The sequence below is a fragment of the Scardinius erythrophthalmus genome (genome assembly GCF_964197995.2).
Source record: "Scardinius erythrophthalmus genome assembly, chromosome: 5".
Taxonomy (NCBI): Eukaryota; Metazoa; Chordata; class Actinopteri; order Cypriniformes; family Leuciscidae; genus Scardinius; species Scardinius erythrophthalmus.
In genome coordinates this window covers 36321247-36345792 of record NC_138225.1, presented here as the reverse complement: position 1 = coordinate 36345792, position 24546 = coordinate 36321247, and the positions used below count along the sequence as shown (strand labels likewise).

Sequence of the window (24546 nt, the reverse complement as noted above, 5' to 3'; positions counted from 1 at the left end):
TGGTATTGGATGAGAAACCGAACCGTCCCGTGTTGCTCCCAATGCTCCAGTAACATTACATTATGTAAACTGCAATGCATTTATGACAAAGAACTGCACCGATGCAGATGTAATATCATAGCAATCTATCAATAAATGCACTCACGACACACCTCGTACTCTCTGATGTTCGCTCTGCTCGGCACCCCTGCAGATTGAAAAATGCGCTAAATCCAAGCAGACTCAGATAAGGGGAGGAGCCGGAACTTGATGCAGCTTGCCGCCGTTTCAAATGAGTTTTTTTAAAGGGGACTGAAGCGATCAAAAATGTATTAATCAAATTTTTTTTAGGGGGGCTGGGCAGAAGTTTAGGGGAAGCCCCCCTAAAAAGGGCCTAGTGACGCCCCTGGTTCCATATTGAAAGCATGGATGCTGTCTTTGTAGATGTTATAATGGACTACAAGTTTTGTTTTCCGCCACATGCGCTCTGCTTTTCTGCATTGTCATATTTTGCACTGCTGTTGAGTTTCTCCAAGGTGCTTTTTGTCTGCCACTCTTCTTCCTGACTTTCACAGGAGCAAGATCATCAATTACACTTTCAACTTTTGAGTTAAAAGAATCAAGGAGAAAATCAACAGAGTCAGCAGATATGCTTGGTGTTAAGGATATAGCCTTCATAAATAGTACACTAGTGTTCTCATTCAAGCATCTCTTCTTGACAGACACAGATCTAGCTTCAATGGCAGGAGAGATCAATATGCAGGAGAGATCAATATTTGAATATATCGTAATTGTAATATTGTAATATATCAACCAAATTTTCTTATCAGGCCAATAACAAATTTTCTTATCAGGCCAATAACGATAACATTAAAAATGAACATATATAGGCCGATACCGATATAGTGGCCGCTATATCGTGCATCCCTATTATTTTGCCAGGCATTTTATTTTACTGCTATATTATATGTAATTGGTAGAGGTTTTGTTGATTGGGGTAATAATATTTAGGAATTTCAATTTGAAATAGATTTACTGTACTTTATACCTTTCATTAAATGATTCCAGAGAAAGTACATAAACATTGAGAAACAGAATATCATCAAAAGATGGAAAGATGGACTCTTATTATTTTGTTAGTCAGAAAGGAACCTTTATGTTTAATATTTATTTGATTGGGACAGTGCATTTTAATGAACATAACATGGAGTACATGCATGTAAAAATGCCGGATTATAGCCAAGGGCTAATTTCCATCCGTAGTCCCACGGGCTAGGATCACACAGCTCACAAAAACATTGCAAAATAAAATAAACCTGAACTAGTTCCTTTGCTTTGCCAGTTTGGGTGAAGCATATGTAGCATGATTAGTTCCAGATTTAGCAAGAGAATTCAGCCTGCCTTAGCGATGCTAATATTGTTTATTTTGTCTATATGAAACACAATATATCAGCTTTATGTAGACAGGCATCAGTATAATTAGAGCTACAGCCAAAAAAAGCTATTTATTGGATCACAGGTTGGTCATGTGAGGTAATGACATCACCAGAACGAGGTAATATATAGGTAATATCAATTGTGCAATCATAGGCGTAATTCTATGGGGGGACAGGGGGACACGTCCCCCCCAATATTCAAAGAAGGGCAATTTGTCCCCCCCCAATATTTGATCATACTGTATGATTATGCGGGCAATATCGATGTGATTGCAAATACGTCTTTCTTTCCAGCTCCAAAAATATAAAATCCCGGCCGGTCCATTTCCCAAATCCATTCGACTGGCCTTACACTATACATTAACAAAACCTATTTCTCCTGAAATCCATGTCATGTTTTCCCTATACCTTTAGTAGCTTGTGTACCTTCAGTGAGTTAGGAAAAACCAAACAGAAGAAGAGTTAGGAGCGCGAAATCTGACAGACATTTGGCCATACCTGTCAACACTCCCGTTTTTCCCGGGTTTCTCCCGTTTTTTCAGTAGCACCTCAATGCAGTACACAAGATCCGAGGGGAGGAGTCGGATCTTATATAAAGGGTTGGAGATTGGTAGGTTTAGGGGTGGAGATGGGTAGGTTTAGGGGTGGGTTTAGGGATCAGGGGGTGGAGATTGGTAGGTTTAGGTATGTAAGGTGGGATTTGATTTTATCCGACTCCTCCCCCCGGATTTTATGCTCTGCAGTGAGGACCATCTCCGTTTTTTAGCCCTATCTCCCGGACCCCTCCCGGTTTGTTATTTCTCCCGGGAAACTCCCATAATTTGCATGGCTCAAACTGAGTAAAGCCTCTGTTTAGGCTATTAAGGAAATATAATTTTGGCAAAAGAAGAACTTTTATTTTAAATAAATGTTAATTTTAGCCTATGTCAGTTTGATATGTTACCATATTATCATGCTTAACACTAGGGCTGGGTACCGAGTTCGATACTTTTTAGGTACCGACCGAATTGCCTCGATACTATCGAGTATCGAAAAATGACTTGTTTTTCGGTACCAGATTCCGATACCTAAGGGGTTAACTCGTCAATGTCAGTGCTCAAACAAATACATATGAAATGCACAACGACACGCCTAAAGTCGCTCAAGCACATACACGCAAACTCTACACACACGAGACGTGCGGAACTCTCTGCGCACATAGCCTACTCATATGAGACGCGCACGCGCACACAAACTGTCCACGCACATTCTCATATGAGACGCGAGCACACACACACACAAACTCGCGCACATACTCAATGAGACGCGAGCACACACACTCACAATACCCTAAAGATGTGGAAAAGTCGATCAAAAGTGTGGCTACATTTCTCCAGGCTCGATGCCAACAGCGCGCGATGCAGTATTTGCGGTAAAATAATTGCTGCAAAGACCGGTACCACGACAGATATGATGAAGCCCTTGACAGTGCACGGAGTAAACATAAGAGCAGAAAGTTGCTCCGTCTTTGACTGGTAAATGAAGAGATACCTTGTTGATGACTCTGACAGTGCTTATATTGCAATTTACTGAATGTACACTGCCGTTCAAAAATGTGTTGGTCAGAATTTTTTTTCAGTAAGGATGCATTAAAGTGATCAAAAATGACCTTAAACATGTGTAATGTTACAAAAGATTTCTGTTTCAAATAAATGCTGTTCTTTTGAAATTTATATTCATCAAAGAATCATGAAAAAATGTATCATAGTTTCAAAAAACTGTTTTCATATTTCTGAAGGATCATGACTGTGACACTGAAGTAATGATTTTGAAAATTCAGCTTTGACAACACAGGAAAAAATTACATTTTGAAATATATTCAAATAAGATTTTAAATTGTAATACTATTCCACAATATTACAAGTTTTACTGTATGTTTTTAACAAATTCAGCTTTGGTGAGCATGAGCTCTTTATAAAAAAATATTTTGTTCCTTATGTATATGTATAAGGAATATTTTGTTCCTTTGTGCTTTTTTTGTTCCTTTGTGCACTGACTAAAAGGAGCATGAGTCAAACTGAAAAAATAAAACCAAAGTTTTTCTGAGGTAATGTGTTATGTAATCTTGTTAAAATGGATTTAAAAAAAATTGGTATCGAAAAAAGTATCGTTCAGGAACCGGTATCGAAATCAAGGTATCGGTATCGGTATTGGTATAGAAATTTTTTGAACGATACCTAGCCCTACTTAACACTAAGAATTTGAATAATTGTAATGTGATGATCAGATGCATATATCTAAATCAGAGAATATCATAGGTTCGGGCGGTTTGCGGGTGGATTATTTATTTTTAACAGTGGATTCGGGTGACTCAAAGTGCACCAGATTAATGAACTTACCTTTAAAATGTACAAAATTTTCTTCAGGGTGAGCATGCCCCCGGACCCCCCTAGAGGTACCAAGTACACTTAACAGCATGACTGTTGTATGCTTTTAAGTGTTCGGACTCTGACTTTTATTTTATTTTGATTAAAAAAATGTGTGCATGCGCCAACACAAAAAGTCCCACAGCTGTCCCCCCCAATGTGTGATTGGCAATTTCGCCCTTGTGTGCAATAATATATGCACAACTGACTTTGTACACCGACGCATGTATCATTCCTATTTTGCACCCGCGCACAGCGGACTTTTCCCTCCACAGACGCACGTCGGTAAACTAGGAAATGAACTTGCTCTCCCGGGGGCGGTTCAGCGCAAAGAGGAGGCGTGTTCCGACGCAAACGTTCCCTGATGCTATTTTGCAGGTTTAGAAAACAATTCCATTGCGCATGTTATTCATATGCTATTTTAAGGGCGCATGCTTGGCCATAATCAATGTAGCGTGTGCACAACGCGCATACACTTTGATTCTCTCATCTACACAAAAGCAGCAGTTTTCATTTTTGCAAATCATACATTATTACAAGGAAAATATTAACACACAAGGGAAATCATTGCTGTGTCCTTGAAGATGTGAAAAAATAGGCATAAATCTAGCTTACACATTTACCCAAATGATCATATATATGCCTGTTTAACCGAAGCTAATTTGGGTGGGTTTCTCCCATCCCCAATGTCACTTCTCTGTGTTTTACGGCCCTGACGAGAACGTCGGTCTCCTCGGCTGTGAACCGCTCCTGGTGTGCGCCTGGCAAATCCACTGTTATGATAGCAATCCGCCATGGAACAAGTAGGGCCCATAGTGAGGATTTAGATATAGACTGTGTCCAAAACCAAATGCAGCAGATTTTTTGGATTACCTGGCATACAGATGCAATGGAAGCCTCCAATTTGATCCAAACAGGTAGCATCATTCTGGCATGGGTTGGACATGCACTCGTTTATGTCCAGTTCACATTGAGCACCCACATATCCCTGCAGACATTTACACTGGAAGGAACCTTTTGTGTTTATACACTTTCCAGCATGTTCACAAGGGTTTGCACCTAAAAAAAGAGACACAAAACACCTTTAAATATGGGGAAATCCATCATTCGATCACTAATACATTCAGGTTGGCAGGGTGTTTTAAGTGGTGCTAGGGTGTTCTGGGTGGTTGCTGTGTTGTTCAAGTGTTCATTTTATTCAGGTGTTTTATTTAAAGAAGCCATTACTCACCCAGTGAGCATTCGTCAACGTCTTGGTCACAGGCTGGGCCAACATAACCCAGAGGACAGGTACAGATGGCCTTGCCGTTGACTGGGTTGGTGTCACAGTTTGAGCCTTTTTGACATGGGTTACTAATGCAAGCATCATCCAGGTGACACAGCAGACCTAAGACATCCATACACACAATAAACATTAGCTTGTACAGAAATTTATGACAATAAAAATAAGGGAATGTCTCCTATTTAAACAGCATGGCAGGTATTAAAGACCTCATGAAATCAAAACATGTTGGTTACACTTTTTATTTTAAGGTGTCCATGTTACAGTGTAATTATACATTTAAGTACTGAGTAATAATAATTAACTACATGTACTGACTGTAGGGTTAGGATAGGGGCTTGATATTAACTTTTTTGCTCACCAGCCACTGTGGCTAGTGGTTTTCCAAAGTTATCAGCTACGCAGCATTTTCACTGGCCACAATTCTGACATCAATACACTTGGGAAAAACTGTCATATAGATATTTTTTTATATTATCTCATAATTTGGCAGCAGGCATATTAGGCTGCTGTCACTTTAAGACCTGACGCACAGATCCATTATACTGTTACACATGCATTTTCTTTCTCAACTGTTTACGTGCACTTAAAAAATAACTGACTGTGTTTACATGAATACTCGCCAAACCAGCATGTTTTTTTTTTTAGATTATTTTGTGTGTTTTTGACTGTTTAAGTGCAATAAGCAGTGAAAAAGAACTCAATTTAGTTCTGAGAGGCGGCTTTATGTGTGCAAACTTTGGGTGTGAGCACAAAAGCTGAAAGAATGAGTAAAATTATGCAAAATATGCGCAATCATATGCCGGGGAAATTCATTCGAAGCAAATGAGACGAGTGATAGAGGGGAGGCAGGTTTGTGTGTCAACTCGCTGTCAGAGAGATGAGAAAGCGCAGCTTGTATCATGTATCAATTCTGCGGAAAATTTGTATTGGAAGCAGTTCAGATATTTCGGTATCGATATTTATCGAAAAATCTATATTTTTGACAACACTTAATTACACTTAGTTTATTATTTGATATGATTTTTAAAAGACTACAATTGAAACACTGTAAAATAAAGTGTTACACATAATGTCATGACACTTTATCCATGGCTATTAGCTTTACATCATCTATGTGCAAGTGTACATACAATACGGACTAAATTCATTTTAGCAGATTAAAAAAGCAAATTGATATGTCCCATCTTAACTTCTTAACAAGTCCATTAAACTAAAAATAGGGTCTTTAAATTATCTTCAGTGGTTTTGCTCAAAGCTCTCATAAAGCTAATGCTCCAATAAAAGAAATGAGTGCCTCAAACCAAGATTCAGTTGCATGTGAAAAAACTATGCACACCTGTGCGCCCATGAGGACATTCACAGAAGAAGGAGGCCACCCGATCATGACATGTGGCTCCTGCGTGGCAGGCAGCATCTGCGCAGTCATCGATGTTCTCGCTGCAGTCATTCCCTGTCCAGCCGTTCACACACACACAGCTGTATCCACCCTGCATGTTCAAGCATGTACCACCGTTCTGGCAGGAATTGGGCATCAAATTGCACTCGTTGACGTCTTCGGTACAGAACTGACCTGAGGAATGAATATATAAATACTTATAGCCGTTAATTTCACTGCAAAATACAGCATGTACATTTCTAAACACAGATACAATGGCAATAAAAAAAGAGATTTTACCCAATGAAACCTTGTTAGCCTTACTGATTCAAAAATGTCTTTGTGTCTAGCTGTAATTGAAGTGTAGGGTTTGAGTAGGCAGTTGGTACCTGTCCACTCTGGCTTGCATTGGCAATTGTAGGTGTTCACTCCATCCACACAGGTCCCTCCGTTAAGGCAGCGATGGTCTGGACAGTCATTAATGTTCTCCTCACAGTTCTGACCCCTAAAGCCTGGAAAGAAAGAAGCGATTTCATCAAAAATGTTCTTAAAAATCTAGTTTCAAAAGCCAGAAGCAACAAGATTGTTTACATGCCCATATCAGGAACTGCCCATATTTTTGAGCAGCAAATCAGCATTTTAGAATGATTTCAGAAGAATCATGTGACACTGAAGACTGGAGTAATGATGCTGAAAATTCAGCTTCGCATCACAGGAATGAATTACATTTTTAAAATACATTGTAATAGAAAACAGTGGTAACACTTTATTTTGCAGTGTCCTTGTTACATGTACTTACAGTAGTAATAACTGTAAATTATGAATAATTACATTCAACTAACCCTAAACAAAACCCTAATCCTGACTCTTTAGTAAGTACATTTTAATAATATTACTCAATACCTAAATGTACAATTACATTGTAACAAGGACACTTTAAAATAAAGTGTAACCAAAACACCAATAATATTTTACAATATTATTGTTTTTACAATATTACTGTTTTTTGATCAAATAAATTCACTCTTGCTGAGCGTAAGAGACTTATTAAAAAAAAAAAAAAAAATCGTACCAAATACAAAGTTTTGAACGATAGAGTAGGGGAGAGCCGGGACAGTTGAAACACTTTTCAGATAAATGTCGTTTTCTAAGATAAGGTTACAGATAGATTTTTTATTTTTTTGTGATTAACAACACACATATGTGTTCTCTTAGTATCATGTGTTATTCGGTACAAATATAGAATGATTTAAGTAAAATTTGACTTTGAACGGGAGTTGTGCTTTGTTTCAATCGTCCCGCCTGTGCGGGACGGTTGAAACACAGGGGTGGGACGGATGAAACATGACAGTTTAAATGGAAACTATTCATCTAATGTTTTTTTTTTGTGAACAACACCTGACATGTAACTTATGTACATATTGTTACAAACATATTTTGTAATTTATTTTCATTTAAAGGTTCATATTAACCAATAAACAATAGGCGATAAGCCTATGCGCATTTTGTAATCTTTCTAACAGGCTATTTTGACGAAGACAGACAAATCAGTTTACAATTAATTTTCTTACATTTCTTCCTTGAGTCATATTGAGTGTTTGCTAGTTGAATAGCCTGTTATTATGAAGAAAACGAGGTCAACCAGACGACAATAAATGAAATTTATTGAATATTGAAGATTGGACAATTGATGATTATTACAGAGATAGCATGTGTTGCGTAATTGAAAATTAATTTGCATTAAAAGAAACACAAGTCTAGAAACAGTATATGAATCTATGAACAGTATAGGCTATGACCAGGTTTAACGGGTAGGACGCGCGGGCGGGCCCGACAGCGCATCCTGTCATTTAAATCTCTTTTGCTCTTAAACTAAAAAACTCTGATATTGCCCACTTAAGGGTGTGTTGCAGTACTAATACACCTGCCGTATTATCATTACAATGGCACATGAAACAATAAATCCAACTTGTCAGTCAAAAAAAGTACCGCACGAAAGAATTCACTCACCGCATTCAAAAACAGCTTTGCGGCTTTAACTCCAAAACGACACGACGTAAAGAATAAATGTTTGAGGCATTGCGTGCTGTACGTGCTGACGAAATTTGAAGTACATGACGTGAGTGGTTTTCAAGAAAATCTCAGTGTTTCATCCGTCCCGCGTTTCAATCGTCCCGCCTCTCCCCTACCTATACAATTTTATTCCACATATGAAAGTGAAGCCACATCTGAATTTTTTTAAATGTCAGAGATTTTTGCTGTTCACAGTATCATCCAAAACACGCGAACATAGCCTGTAACTTTCGAGCAGGGTGAATTAAAAAATCAGCACTAAACACATAACGTCTCTGTGGCGAGGGGGGCGTGGTTCAGCGAGGTCTGCGACAGGAGAGAGAGCGGGGAGAGAAGCAGCGGTAAGTGGGTTTAATACGAAATGATTGACACCTGTGTCTCGTTGCAGTAATTGGCGTGGGGAGACTGCATTTAAGGAGAGCTCTCACAAGCCATGGGAGAGAGAAGGACTGAGCACTCGTGGGACTGGGAGAAAGAAAGCGGACTGAGAAACCTGTGGACTGAGAATACAGAACTGCTTGTTGCTGTAACATTGTATTGAGTTTGTGAGCGCATGTGGCGCGATTGTTATGTACGAATTGAGTTTATTATTAAAACACCCACGAGTCTCAGTCAGCCGACCCTGGTCTCCTTCCTTCTCACACACGATCTAAGGGATCTTCATTACACTGGTGCCGAAACCCGGGAAGGAAGGAGAACGCCGCCGCCGAAATGCAATCTCCGCCAGGAACATCGGGAACGCCATTTGCGGACATCATTACATCGCTCGCGGGTCTACATCAAGAGAACCATCAAGCCCTGCTGGACTTGCGGGCCGATCAGGAGAATTGGGATGGACCTCATCGGGCCATTAGAACGAACCGCACGGGGACATCGCTTTGCGTTGGTCATAGTGGACTACGCAACGCGATATCCCGAAGCAGTAGCCCTCCGCACCATTTCCGCTAAAAGTGTGGCGGACGCACTGTTTCGTTTAATCTCCCGCGTGGGAATCCCGAAAGAGATTCTCACGGATCAGGGCACCGCGTTTATGTCTCGCACGTTAAGCGAATTGTACGAATTATTGGGCATTAAATCGGTACGAACCAGTGTCTATCACCCACAAACGGACGGGCTGGTCGAACAGTTTAATCGCACGTTGAAGACAATGATTCGTAAATTCGTACAAGAGGACGCGAAAAATTGGGACAGATGGCTAGAACCCCTCTTATTTGCTGTGCGCGAGGTCCCGCAAGCCTCCACGGGGTTTTCCCCATTCGAGCTTCTTTACGGACGTCAGCCTCGTGGGGTTTTAGACGTCCTGAAAGAAACTTGGGAGGACGGACGCTCGGATAGCAAAAATGAAATTCAGTATGTCGTGGACCTGAGAGCAAAACTCCATACACTGGGGCGGCTCTCTATGGAGAATTTGCTCCAGGCTCAAGACAGGCAAAGCCGGCTATATAACAGGGGAACTAAGCTTAGAGAATTTACACAGGGAGATAAAGTGCTCGTGTTACTACCAACTTCCAGCTCTAAATTATTAGCTAAGTGGCAAGGACCCTTTGAGGTCACACAGCGAATAGGCGATCTCAATTATGAAGTAATACGAACGGACAGAGGCGATTCACGACAGATCTATCACCTCAATCTCCTTAAAAAATGGAGTGAGGAGGAGTCAGTGTTGCTTGCAACGGCAGTGAGTGGGGAGGAAGATCTCGGGCCAGAGGCGATCGTCAAAGGGAAATCTCTCGCCCTGGCCCCCGGAGGAGATCACCTCTCGCCCTTGCAGCTCGCTGACATTGCAAAGATACAATCTGAGTTTGCAGACGTGTTTTCGCCCCTGCCCGGTCGTACTAATCTGATTCAGCACCACATTGAGACGGAGCCGGGCGTGGTAGTTCGCGGCCGGCCATACAGGTTGCCTGAACACAAAAAAAAGTGGTTCAGACCGAATTAGAGGCTATGCTGGAGTTGGGGGTAATCGAGGAGTCTTACAGTGACTGGGCGAGCCCGATAGTTTTAGTTCCTAAAACGGACGGCTCGGTGCGGTTCTGTGTAGACTATCGCAGGGTGAACGCAGTGTCGAAATTCGACGCATATCCAATGCCGCGGATTGACGAGTTGCTTGATCGGTTGGGCTCGGCTCGTTTTTACTCGACATTGGACTTAACGAAAGGATATTGGCAGATCCCCTTATCTCCCATGTCCAAAGAAAAGACGGCTTTCACCACGCCGTTTGGATTACACCAATTTGTGACACTTCCTTTCGGGCTGTTCGGGGCTCCGGCCACGTTTCAGCGCCTTATGGATAAGGTTCTGCGGCCCCACACTGCATATGCCGCTGCTTACTTGGATGATATTATCATCTACAGTAATGATTGGCAGCGGCATATGGAGCATGTGAGGGCCGTTCTTAGGGCGCTGAGACAGGCGGGGCTGACGGCCAACCCGAAGAAGTGTGCAGTTGGGCGGTTGGAAGTAAGGTATCTGGGTTTCCACTTAGGTCATGGGCAGGTGCGTCCTCAAATTGATAAGACCGCAGCAATTGCAACCTGTCCGAGACCTAAGACCAAAAAGGAGGTGAGGCAGTTCCTGGGGCTGGCGGGATATTATAGAAGGTTTATTCCTGGTTATTCGGACCTCACCAGCCCGCTGACTGACCTCACTAAAAAGGAAGTGCCAGATACGGTCCAGTGGACGGAGCAGTGCCAACAGGTTTTTACCAAGGTTAAGGCTGCTCTGTGTGGCGGGCCGCTCTTACACTCCCCTAACTTTTCTCTCCCTTTTTTGTTGCAGACTGACGCGTCGGACAGGGGGCTGGGTGCTGTACTGTCCCAGGAGGTGGAGGGAGAGGATCGCCCGGTGCTGTACATTAGTCGCAAGCTCTCAAAGAGAGAGACTAAGTACAGCACCATTGAGAAGGAATGCCTGGCTATCAGGTGGGCGGTCCTCACCCTTCGCTACTACCTCCTGGGACGGGAGTTCACCCTCTGTTCGGACCACGCTCCCCTGCAGTGGCTCCACCGCATGAAGGATACCAACGCGCGGATCACTCGTTGGTATCTCGCTTTACAGCCTTTTAAGTTCCAGGTGATCCACAGGCCGGGTGTACAGATGGCTGTGGCCGACTTTCTCTCCAGGAGGAGGGGGAGGGAGGCTGCAGGCCGGATGGCTCCCCGGCCTGAGTCGGGCGGTGGGGGTATGTGGCGAGGGGGGCGTGGTTCAGCGAGGTCTGCGACAGGAGAGAGAGCGGGGAGAGAAGCAGCGGTAAGTGGGTTTAATACGAAATGATTGACACCTGTGTCTCGTTGCAGTAATTGGCGTGGGGAGACTGCATTTAAGGAGAGCTCTCACAAGCCATGGGAGAGAGAAGGACTGAGCACTCGTGGGACTGGGAGAAAGAAAGCGGACTGAGAAACCTGTGGACTGAGAATACAGAACTGCTTGTTGCTGTAACATTGTATTGAGTTTGTGAGCGCATGTGGCGCGATTGTTATGTACGAATTGAGTTTATTATTAAAACACCCACGAGTCTCAGTCAGCCGACCCTGGTCTCCTTCCTTCTCACACACGATCTAAGGGATCTTCATTACAGTCTCAGTTACTAATGTAACCTCGGTTCCCTGAGATGAGCGAACAAGTATTGCGTAAGGCTAGCCTACTCTATGGGAAAACTCCTTTTCGCGAGAATATTGAAGCCAGGTGTTTTTTTTTGTTGTTTTTTTAAAACGCAGTGCAGCTGCACAGCATATACAGATGAGTGACTAGCGCGGTCATTGGCTGTGCTGCGGCAACTGCACGAACCTATGGTGAGGCGGCTCAGACGTGCGAACCAATCAGGCCGCTTCGCACCCTAGCGCGTCAGAGCCCGCCAGAATGGCCGTGGCTTATGGTTATATAAGCACCCATTCTTTGCCAAGAAACTCAGGTTGAAGTGATCCCCTGATCAAAGCACAGTAGCATAGCGGGTTACGCAATACTTGTTCCCTCATCTCAGGGAACCAAGGTTACGTAGTAACCGAGACGTTCCCTTTCGAGAGGTCTCTCGTATTGTGTAAGGCTAGCTTATCCTATGGGAACCCCCTTCAAAACGCTGTGAGTGCTTTACTTCACTCCGTTCAGTAGCCTAAGCCAAGATGTCTGAGGCTTATAGAAGAGTAAAGTATGAACCCAATAAAAGCCAGTCCGTGACGGGCTTCGTATAGGGAAAAACAAGAAATGGGCCTAATGAGGGCCAAACCCTTTATAATGTATATATATATATATATATATATATATATATATATATATATATATATTATAAGAACCATAGTTCAAATTTAGCCAGGACCGGATATGTATTGGGCCCTAAGGCTCAGGGTGTTTGTGCTTACACATCTTGTATTGAAAGAACCCTCGCTTGCAAAGCAGGAACTTCCAGGTTATAATACCTCATAAATGTGGACGGCGAGGCCCAGCCGGCCGCCGCACAGATATCTTCAATAAGTATTACACTTGACTAAGCCCAAGACGAGGCCATACCTCTTGTGGAATGATCTCTGACGCCTAAGGGGCAATGAAAGTCCTTAGACTCATAAGTCAACGCGATAGCATCAACTATCCAGCGCGATAATCATTGCTTTGAAACGACGAGTCCCTTGGTGCGGCCGCCAAAGCATACAAAAAGCTGTTCCGACTGTCTGAATGAGGCAGAATGCTCCAGATAAACTCTGAGAGCCCTGACGGGACAGAGTAAATTTGCGTCTCTTTCATCCTCTGGTGAGGGAAGAGCTGCTAGTGAAATAACCTGTGCTCTGAACGGAGTCGAGCACTTTAGGAACATAACCATGCCTTGACTTAAGGACGACTCTGGAGTGGTTAGGCCCAAACTCAAGGCAGGATGCACTTAATCATAGCGCATGTCAATCGCCCAGTCTCTCGACTGAAGCGAGAGCCAGTAAGAGAGCGGTTTTGAGCGAGAGATGCTTCAGGCGAAGGGTTTAGCCTCCTTGCCCCTTTAAGGAAGCACACAATGACGTTGTTTCTTCATAGTGATTGTCTGGCCACAAGAGCGTGAGATTCTGTTATGGCCGCCATATATACTTTGAGTGTGGAGGGGGTGTGACCCACGTCCAAGAGCTCTTGCAAAAAGGCGAGTACACTGGGTACTTTGCACGAGTAGGACTTGCTTTCCCTGATCCATTCGATGACCTGTGGTAGATGACCTGACTGGAGGAAATGCATACAGCAGACGGCTAGGCCAGTCGTGGGCTAGCGTGTCCTTGCTTTTTGAGAAAAACGTTCGGCAACGAGCATTGTCTTCTGAGGCGAAGAGGTCGACCTCTGCCTCACTGAAAATGCTACATATCAGCTGAACCATCTGCGGGTGAAGACACCATTCCCCTGGGGGAACATTGTCTCTGGATAGCATATCCGCACCCTGGTTCAGAATGCCTGGCACATGAGCTGCCCTCAGAAAGTGCAGGTTGTGCTGGCGATTTATGTAGGACACCACTGCCATGTTGTCTGTCTGGACCAGGACATGGTGACCTTTTAGATATGGGAGAAAAACTTTCAGTGATAGAGCAACCGTTCTCATCTCTAGACAGTTTATTTGTAGGCGCTTCTCCGGGCTTGACCATAGGCCAGAGACGAGCCTGCCCTTGTAAAGGGCCCCCCAATCTAGGTTGGAGGCGTCTGTCGAGATTACTTTTCTCCTTGAAACCACACCCATACTCACACCTGACTGATACTAGTCGGCTGCTTTCCAGGGAGCCAGGGCTTTGATACAGCCGTGGTTCGCTCTGATGTTTAAGTGGCCAAATCACAACGCGTGAGCCGGTACTCAGGGTTTTAGCCAGCGCTGGAGAGAATGCATGTGCAGTAGTCCTAGCTTGAGTACTGATGATGCAGAGGCCATGAGACCCAACATCCTCTGAAATCTCTTGAGAGGAGCGCAAGCACCTGCTCCTAAGGATGCCGCTAGGCGTTGAATGCTGAGCGTGCACTCTTACGTAAGTCGCGCTTTTATTTGTATAGTCTATCACTGTACCCAGGAAAGAAATACCGTGGCTGGGAGATAGTGTGCTCTTGGAAGTATTGATACTTAGACCCAGGCAATGTAAATGGCTGAGGAGACAGGATCTGTGAGTTATCAACTGTTCCTCCGATTAGCCTATAATCAGCCTATCGTCGATGTAGTTTAACACTCGGACTCCCCGCTGTCTCAGGGGGGAGAGTGCTGCGTCCATGCACTTCGTACGAGGTGCCAGTGAAAGGCCGAACGGTAGTACTGTGTACTGGTAAGCCTGCCCCTCGAAGGCGAATCTCTGGAATGGCCTGTGATATTTTGGATGTGAAGATAAGCATCTTTCAGGTCCACTGAGAAAAAACAATCCCCTGGGCGAATTTGCGCAAGGATTTGTCGAATGAAAATTGGGGACGGGCCGCTCTGTGACAGGGACCCAAACACCCAGCCGTCTTGTAATGCTGTGTTAACAGTGCTTGAGTGCAGGGGCACGTTCACTACAGTGGGTAAACCTTTCATCACATCTCCAGCGTGAGCTGGAGGGAGAATTGGTACTGTGGTGGCAGTGCTTATGTGTAGGGGTGCGTACTTCATAGTAGGCACACGCTCTACATTCATTACCCTTCCAGCGTGAGCTGGAGGAGAGTTTGATACTGTGGTAACAGTGCTTGTGTGCAGGGGTGCGTACTATATAGCAGAGGTGGGAGTAAGTCACTAAATGCAAGTCTCAAGTCAAGTCCAAGTCTTAACATTGCAAGTCAAAGTCAAGTCAAGTCGTTCTGTTGTAAGGGTCAAGTCAAGTCAAGTCATACTCTTTGTCAAGTCAAGTCAAGTCGCAACTTAGTCATCAAGTCATACCAAGTCACACACAGGCTTGTTTTACACATTTTTTAACTCTGGGACTTTTATTACTTAATTAGACACAGAGGGCTGATGGGTTACAAAAATAAATAAATTAACTTGTGTGTAATAAATAAAATATCATTAAGAAGCACTTTAAATGCTCTAAAATAAAAATAAATTAAATGAACACAAGTAAACAAGAATTAATAAAACTGTTCCCATCTTGTGCTAGCCCTACATATAGTTATTTTGCTGTGATGTCCCCTATGAAAGTGTAAACTAAACAAAAACATTCAAAATTTCAATTTAATCCAATTAGGCCAACGTGAACACACTTAAAAAGACCTAAGAACATATATCTGGGAATTTCATATTATTGTAAGTTTTTCAGACAGTAGAATGTGCTGATGTTCCCTTCTCAGGAGGAGTCAGAACTACAGCTGTTAAACTGGATCATTTCTATCTATGAATACCATGATGAATCTGTGTAAACATGGAGTGAACATTGTCACATGCCCCCATCTCAACATATAGTAATAATACCTATAATTGTCCAGGCATGCAAACACATGTGGTCAAAAAAGAGAGAGGTTATCGAAGCCCTCGCCCCGCGGTAAATTTTCAGATACTTACATAATTGTGATGAATTTAATCCTTTTTAAGTTATTATTTTGCAGTGAAAGATTACAGTTAACACCTTTAAATATTACATAAATGTATTATGCATTTTTATTAAACTTAATGAGTGTATAAATCAGCAGCAAAAAGTAATTCTTGAAAAAATCTGCACAGTAATTTTATAAAATCTAAACATGTTAATAAAAACAAATTACTATTAGTACTCTTATAAAATTCAATCAGGCAATCATACTGTCACGGTCACGTTCTTCAGCCTTCATCTGTGTGTGCACTTCATTCCCCAGAATCCTCCATGGCGCACACCTGCACTCACTCACCCAATCACCAATCATCATCACCTGCACTCCCTCATTAACCACCCTTTATATTCAGCACTCTCCCTTCACTCCTTGTCTGGTCTCGTCGATGTTCACCTTAACATGACCCACAGACTTCCGAACACTTACCTGGATTCCTACCTGTCATTTCATCCTCTCCAATCCATCCTGCCTGCCATCCTGTTCTGCCTTCAGCCCGACATCATCTGCAAAGAGAAAGAAAGACAAGGACATTACCAACCAGCTAAGCATCCACTGTTATTCTGTGTTTCTGTTACTCACCATCTGTCTGCATCTCCACACTCCCTGAAAATAAACTATTAACCTTACCATCTTGTCTGCATCCTCTGTAAAACCGTGACAGAAGACCAGACCACACGAAGCATGGAAGTTACTCACTTCACCCTAACCCCAGCTGATCGTCTGATTCATTGTTTTCAAGATGGCTGCTCAATCGAGGAATATGTCGCCGGCTTTCTGGAGCTTTCTGTTGGGGTAAGCTGGACAGATGATGTCCTAAAAACAGTATTTTGGGGCGGACTGGATAACCATCTGTACCAGCAAGCTCCAGCGGAGGCAATCCCAGGCTCATTTGCCCAGTATCTAGATCATGTGTTGTGGTTGAGTGGCTCAAGGTTCACCGTAGGTGAGGTTGAGGACATCGCCACTCAACCATCATCTCCAGCCATCTTCACCACGCCACCCATCATCATCCGGAATTCAGTCACCAGCACTAGCGAGCCTGCATTTGACGCCAGTCCAGCCGAGCCTGCACTTCACGCCAGTCATGCCGAGCCCGCACTTCACGCCAGAGCTGCCGAGACCAAGGCAGTAGGCGTCGTGCCCGCCGCCCCTGAGTCTATGAGCGTCATGCCCGCCGCGCCTGTGACTGACAGTGTCGCCTGCCCGCCAGAGCCAGAGCCAGTCGCCTGCCCGCCAGAGCCAGTCGCCTGCCCGCCAGAGCCAGTCGCCTGCCCGCCAGAGCCAGTCGCCTGCCCGCCAGAGCCAGAGCCAGTCGCCTGCCCGCCAGAGCCAGTCGCCTGCCCGCCGGAGCCAGTCGCCTGCCCGCCAGAGCCTGTGAGCGTCGTTATCCCCGAGCCAGAGCAGGAGTTTTCACAGCCCTCATCGCTGGTCCCGTCCAGCTCAAAGCCCTCATCGCTGGTCCCGTCCAGCTCAAAGCCCTCATCGCTGGTCCCGTCCAGCACAAAGCCCTTATCGCTGGTTCCGTCCAGCTCAAATCCCTCTTCATCGCTGGTCCCGTCCAGCTCAAAGCCCTCATCGCTGGTCCCGTCCAGCTCAAAGCCCTCGTCGCTGGTCCCGTCCAGCACAAAGCCCTCATCGCTGGTCCCGTCCAGCACAAAGCCCTCATCGCTGGTTCCGTCCAGCTCAAATCCCTCTTCATCGCTGGTCCCGTCCAGCTCAAAGCCCTCATCGCTGGTCCCGTCCAGCTCAAAGCCCTCATCGCTGGTCCCGTCCAGCACAAAGCCCTCATCGCTGGTCCCGTCCAGCTCAAAGCCCTCATCGCTGGTCCCGTCCAGCTCAAAGCCCTCATCGCTGGTCCCGTCCAGCTCAGAGTCCTCTTCGCCGCTGGTCCTGTCCAGTCCAGAGCCGCCTTCATCACTGGTCCTGTCCAGCCCAGAGCCGCTTTCGCCCCCTGCCTCTTCCAGTCCAGTGTTAAAGCCTGATATTTCCCCAAAGGAATTTTGGGGGGGGGGGGCTATCAGTCTTCTCCGCCATGGCCACCCGAAGGGTCTTCTCCGCCATGGCCACCTGAAGGGTCCTCACCGCCGTGGCCACCCGAAGGGTCTTCTCCGCCATGGCCACCCGAAGGGTCTTCTCCGCCGTGGCCACCCGAAGGGTCTTCTCCGCCGTGGCCACCCGAAGGGTCCTCACCGCCGTGGCCACCCGAAGGGTCTTCTCCGCCATGGCCACCCGAAGGGTCCTCTCCGCCATGGCCACCCGAAGGGTCCTCTCCGCCATGGCCACCCGAAGGGTCCTCTCCGCCATGGCCACCCGAAGGGTCCTCTCCGCCATGGCCACCCGAAAGGTCCTTACCGCCATGGTCCCCTGCTCAGCCTGTATCACCATGGTCCCCTGATCAGTCTGCTTCACCTTGGTTCCCTGCTCAGCCTGCACCGTCCTGATCACCTCCTCTGTCTGTCCTGCCACCATCCTGGAGTCCGTACTCATGAACCTGCTCCACCTTCCCGTCACGGACTCCAGGATGCCCACCCCCCCCCTCCCGTATGCTGCCTTCTTCGGCGCGGGACGCGCCTTACGGGAGGGGGGAGTAATGTCACGGTCACGTTCTTCAGCCTTCATCTGTGTGTGCACTTCATTCCCCAGAATCCTCCATGGCGCACACCTGCACTCACTCACCCAATCACCAATCATCATCACCTGCACTCCCTCATTAACCACCCTTTATATTCAGCACTCTCCCTTCACTCCTTGTCTGGTCTCGTCGATGTTCACCTTAACATGACCCACAGACTACCGAACACTTACCTGGATTCCTACCTGTCATTTCATCCTCTCCAATCCATCCTGCCTGCCATCCTGTTCTGCCTTCAGCCCGACATCATCTGCAAAAAAAAAGAAAGACAAGGACATTACCAACCAGCTAAGCATCCACTGTTATTCTGTGTTTCTGTTACTCACCATCTGTCTGCATCTCCACACTCCCTGAAAATAAACTATTAACCTTACCATCTTGTCTGCATCCTCTGTAAAACCGTGACACATACATTTCACAATTTTATATTTATATATTAATGTCAAGAATTCAGAAGTGTATATATTTATATAGCCTACACTACACAGAAATAATATACAATTAAATTATGCTTATTTTAAATGTATTGAGTATGCTAGGTATAAAAAAAATATAGGCTTTTAATAATCTTTCAGTGCACAAAACCATGATAATATGAAACGCTTCAAAACAGAGCGCACAAAGCGCGTATGCGCATCGCGGGTGCAGATGTGCTCAAAGCAACATAGAGTCACAGTGTGCAGCGCTGCACAAGTGCGCATTTAAAAGTTCACGGCACAAAGCAAAGAAATGTCAAGCGCACAAAACCTAGTGTATATCTGTCCAACAGTTTATTGATCATTTGTTTCACAGTTTTAAATTCCAGTTATTGTGCGTTTGATGCCGATTCATAGTCCTTGTGATGTGTGTGATCTAACAAGCACACGGTAGTGAGTCGTTTAAAAACAGCAACAAACTCTAACAAAATAAAGTAATTTTATGCAAATCCACAGCCTTTTATCTACAGATCATGCATTATAATGTGAATATATCATATTGGAGAGAGTTTTACCGTACATCCAACCGGAAGAGGCGCGCGCTGTTTGAATACTGAATGGAGAATGATTGACAGCCGCAGAGGAGGGAAAACGAGTTTCCGTAAAAAAAAAAAAAAAAAAAAAAACCCATTAATTGAAAAAAAATATATTTTCCACAAGTCATTTCAAGTAAATAGGCACAAGTCCGAGTCAAGTCTAAAGTCACAAGGAGCAAGTCTAAAGTCAAGTCTTTTCAGAGATCTAGTCAAGTAAGTCTCAAGTCCAGAAAACTGCGACTCGAGTCTGAATCGAGTCAAGTCATATGACTCGAGTCTCCCACCTCTGCTATATAGTGGGCACATGACTTGCATTTATTGCATCCCCAGCATGAGCTGGAGGAGAGGGTAATACTGTGGGAACAGTGGTTGTATGTAGGGGTGTGTACTTTATCGTGGGCACTTGACCTACATCTGACAGACAGAGAAGAGCTCTTTTTGTGCTTTATTTGTGTCGCCATAAAATTGCTGTTTGTTTGCAGGTGTGCGTGTTTTATAACAGACACATTAACTACAATATCGGTATTTCCAGCTGCCTGAAAAAAGGGGACTGGGAAATGTGTGAGATGCTTTTTGGAGAGTGGTCTGGCCTCGGGGGGACTCAAACTCTCTCTCTTTCTTCCTAAGGCTAGGAAGGCTTACGAGGCTCAGGGTCCAACACAATCTTGGGTCGGGGTCCCCGCCTCTCAGGGAACTGCTGGCTCTTTGCAGAGCGAGAGCGGTGATGGACTACAGCTCTGTGTGTGTGTTTGTGTGTGTGTGAACAGGCCAGCTGGAAAATATTTGCGGCCTTGGCCAAAGGCAGCTGCCCTGAGTGCGACTAGATGTATCTCCCAGCAGATTTTTTGGATTACCTGGCATACAGATGCAATGGAAGCCTCCAATTTGATCCAAACAGGTAGCATCATTCTGGCATGGGTTGGACATGCACTCGTTTATGTCCAGTTCACATTGAGCACCCACATATCCCTGCAGACATTTACACTGGAAGGAACCTTTTGTGTTTATACACTTTCCAGCATGTTCACAAGGGTTTGCACCTAAAAAAAAGAGACACAAAACACCTTTAAATATGGGGAAATCCATCATTCGATCACTAATACATTCAGGTTGGCAGGGTGTTTTAAGTGGTTGCTAGGGTGTTCTGGGTGGTTGCTGTGTTGTTCAAGTGTTCATTTTATTCAGGTGTTTTATTTAAAGAAGCCATTACTCACCCAGTGAGCATTCGTCAACGTCTTGGGCACAGAATGGGCCAACATAACCCAGAGGACAGGTACAGATGGCCTTGCCGTTGAGTGGGTTGGTGTCACAGTTTGCGCCTTTCTGACATGGGTTACTAATGCAAGCATCATCCAGGTGACACAGCAGACCTAAGACATCCATACACACAATAAAAATTAGCTTGTACAGAAATCTGTGACAATAAAAAATGTGCATGTCTCCTATTTAAACAGCATAGCAGGTTTTAAAGACCTCATGAAATCAAAACAAATGTTGGTTACACTTTATTTTAAGGTGTCTGTGTTACAGTGTAATTATACATTTAAGTACTGAGTAATAATAATTAACTACATGTACCGACTATAGGGTTAGGATAGGGGCTTGGTATTAACTTTTTTTGCTCACCAGCCACTGTGGTTAGTGGTTTTCCAAAGTTATCAGCTACTCAGCATTTTCACTGGCCACAATTTTGACATCAATACCATTGGGAAAAACTGTCATAAAGATATTTTTGAATACTATCTCATAATTTGGCAGCAGATATATTAGGCTGCTGTCACTTTAAGACCTGACGCACAGATCCATTATACTGTTACACATGCATTTTCTTTCTCAACTGTTTACGTGCACTTAAAAAATAACTGACTGTGTTTACATGAATACTCGTCAAAACCAGCATTTTTTTTTTTTACATTATTTTGTGTGTTTTTGACTGTTTAAGTGCAATAAGCAGTGAAAAAGAACTCAATTTAGTACCGAGAGGCGGCTTTATGTGTGCGAACTTTGGGTGTGAGCACAAAAGCTGAAAGAATGAGTAAAATTATGCAAAATATGCGCAATCCTATTCCGGGGCAATTCATTCAAAGCAAATGAGACGAGTGAGAGAGGGGAGGCAGGTTTGTGTGTCAATTCGCTGTCAGACAGATGAGAAAGTGCAGCTTGTATCATGTATCAATTCTGCGGAAAATTTGTATTGGAAGCAGTTCAGATATTTCGGTATCGATATTTATCGAAAAATCTGTACTTTTGACAACACTAAATTGCACTTAGTTTATTATTTTAGATGATTTTTAAAAGACTACAATTGAAACATGCATATACAGTATTATATACATAATTGTAACGTAAACGCATTAGCTCAAATGATATACAGGGAATTTTAATAATTAATCAGGAATATGATTAATATACATTGCATATTACAGTTACATTCAAATTATTGAAGCTGAAAAATAGATAAATTGAATATATCACTATTCCATTCTTCAGATCAATTATCCTGATATCCTTTACTGGAAATTAATGTAATTATCGAACAGTTGTTTGTCCGGCAAACGACCGTAAGATTAACTTATCAACTACTCATAAAAGTTATCACTTCTTATAATTCCAGGAAGATCAGTTTTCTGGCCATGAAAACTATTCTCCTGTCCCTATAAATTTAGGTTACTAAAACCGTAATCAAATTGTAAAGCTTGTAGCTAGATCAAACATTTCAGGGACTCGTAATGTGGGAAATATAGACAGAATCAATCGCAGATACATTGGGTTTTAATAATTGAACTAAGAATACATCTGTCACGCTTGTACTGAGAAACGAAGACACCAAGATAAAGTGGCAAGGTTTATTGATCAAGCATAAGCAACTTCAGAATACTTGAAGGCTTGTAATGTCCCACGAAGATGGAAGTCCCCGGGGATACTTGTGAAGGAGTGAGGAGGGTAGAGCTTGAATGGATCAGCTGGATCTTACGATAGGTTATTAGAAGTGTCGATGATCCGTATGGGAGAACCCCAGGAAGGTTAAGGTGCGTCACTGGAAGCCTACTTCACGGACGCTGCAGAGGAGATATAAACAGGACGTAAGGAAATGGTATAAACCACTTGAAGGAATCATAAACTTGAATCCGGATGAAGATCTCCAGGAACCAGAGAGTCAGGTAACGAAAGACGAGACCGGACACTGAATGAATGTTGACTGAGGTTATATAACAGCGTTCATCAGGGTGAATGAGATTAACGCACAGGTGGTAACGATTAGAATTCCGGGGATGACGAGCGTGACCAGGTGCGCTGAGTTGATATTGATGGAGTGGTATCATTGATGATTGAATCCGTGACAGTACCCCCTCCTCCACGGCCAGCTCCTGAGGGCCGTATACCCCGACGACGCGGACGCCCCCGCGGACGGGGTCCTGGACGATCCGGATGATCCCGGTGAAAGTCTTGAAGGAGAGTGGGATCCAAGATGTTATCCCGATGCACCCAGCTGCGTTCCTCCGGTCCATACCCCTCCCAATCCACGAGGTACTGAAGCTGTCCTCCCTGACGACGGGAGTCTAAGAGGGTGTGAACCTGGTATACTGTATCTTCTGTGGGGTCTACTGAGGGGGGAGGGGGTGTTTCGTTGACGCTTGATTCAGTGGGTCGAGATGAGAGGGGTGTGATGTAAGGTTTTAACAGAGATACATGGAAGGTGGGAGCTATCCTGTAGTGACGAGGAAGTGTTAGGCGGTAGGATACCTGGTTGATCTGCCTCTCTATCGCAAATGGCCCGATGTACCTGGGACTCAGTTTACGTGAAGGCAGCCGGAGGCGAATATCCCGAGTCGAAAGCCACACCAACTGGCCTGGAGTGTAGAGAGGAGTGTCTCTGCGACGAAGATCGGCCTGAACTTGATGTCTCCGAACTGCCCCTCGTAGATGAACATGGGCAGAATCCCAGACCCTTTCACTCTCCACGAACCAATGCTGAACTGCTGGAACATCAGATGGTTCCCCAGACCAAGGGAACAATGGTGGTTGGTAGCCTAAGACGCACTGGAAAGGTGTTAGACCAGTGGAGGACTGATGGAGGGAGTTTTGGGCATACTCTGCCCATGGTAGGTACTTGTTCCAGTGATCCTGTTTAGCGTGACAATAGGTCCGTAGGTACCTCCCGATCTCTTGAATTTTACGTTCCGCCTGACCGTTAGACTGGGGATGGTACCCCGACGTCAAACTAACTGATACACCCAATAACTTAAAGGACTTCCAGACGTGAGATATGAATTGGGGTCCTCGATCAGATACCAGGTCTTCTGGGATGCCGAAGTGGCGAAATATTTCTGTGAACAGGAGTTCGGCGGTTCTGAATGCTGTGGGAAGTTTGGGAAGTGCTAGTAGTTTGCAGGATTTCGAGAATCTGTCGACGACGACTAGTATGCAGGTATTGCCTTCAGATGAGGGTAGGTCAGTTATGAAATCGACAGCGATGTGAGACCAAGGTCGATTCGGTATGGGTAGAGGCATCAGTTTGCCCTCAGGCAGACGCCGAGGTACCTTGGCCATGGCGCAGGCTGTGCAACCTTGTACGTATCGTAAGACATCCTGACTCATCCTGGGCCACCAATAGTGTTCTTGGAGTATTGTTAAGGTCTGATGGCTACCTGGATGTCCAGATCCCAGCGAAGTATGCACTGACTCCATAAGGGCTATGCGTAGTTGGGATGGAATGAAGATTTTACCCTCAGGCACCCCGGTGGAGCAGGTTCAGACAGAGTTGCATCAGCGATGCGGTCGTCGAGATTCCAGAGAATGGGACTCATGATGAGGGTTGAAGGAAGGACGGGTTCACTACTTTTCGGAGAAGTTTCAG

General features: G+C 44.6%; 1 protein-coding gene across 2 annotated transcripts in view; it reads right to left on the bottom strand.

The window, feature by feature from the left end:
* LOC308691702 (uncharacterized protein) overlaps positions 1–24546 on the bottom strand; it is a 228083-nt gene that overhangs the window by 124199 nt on the left and 79338 nt on the right. For both annotated transcript variants that reach the window (XM_081367199.1, XM_081367198.1), the window contains exons 11-16: positions 20903–21058; positions 20543–20728; positions 6870–6992; positions 6442–6675; positions 5052–5207; positions 4694–4879 (exon numbers count right to left, since the gene is read on the bottom strand). In XM_081367199.1, coding sequence (XP_081223325.1) covers positions 4694–4879; positions 5052–5207; positions 6442–6675; positions 6870–6992; positions 20543–20728; positions 20903–21058 — 1041 coding nt within the window. The remainder of the gene's footprint in view (positions 1–4693; positions 4880–5051; positions 5208–6441; positions 6676–6869; positions 6993–20542; positions 20729–20902; positions 21059–24546) is intronic.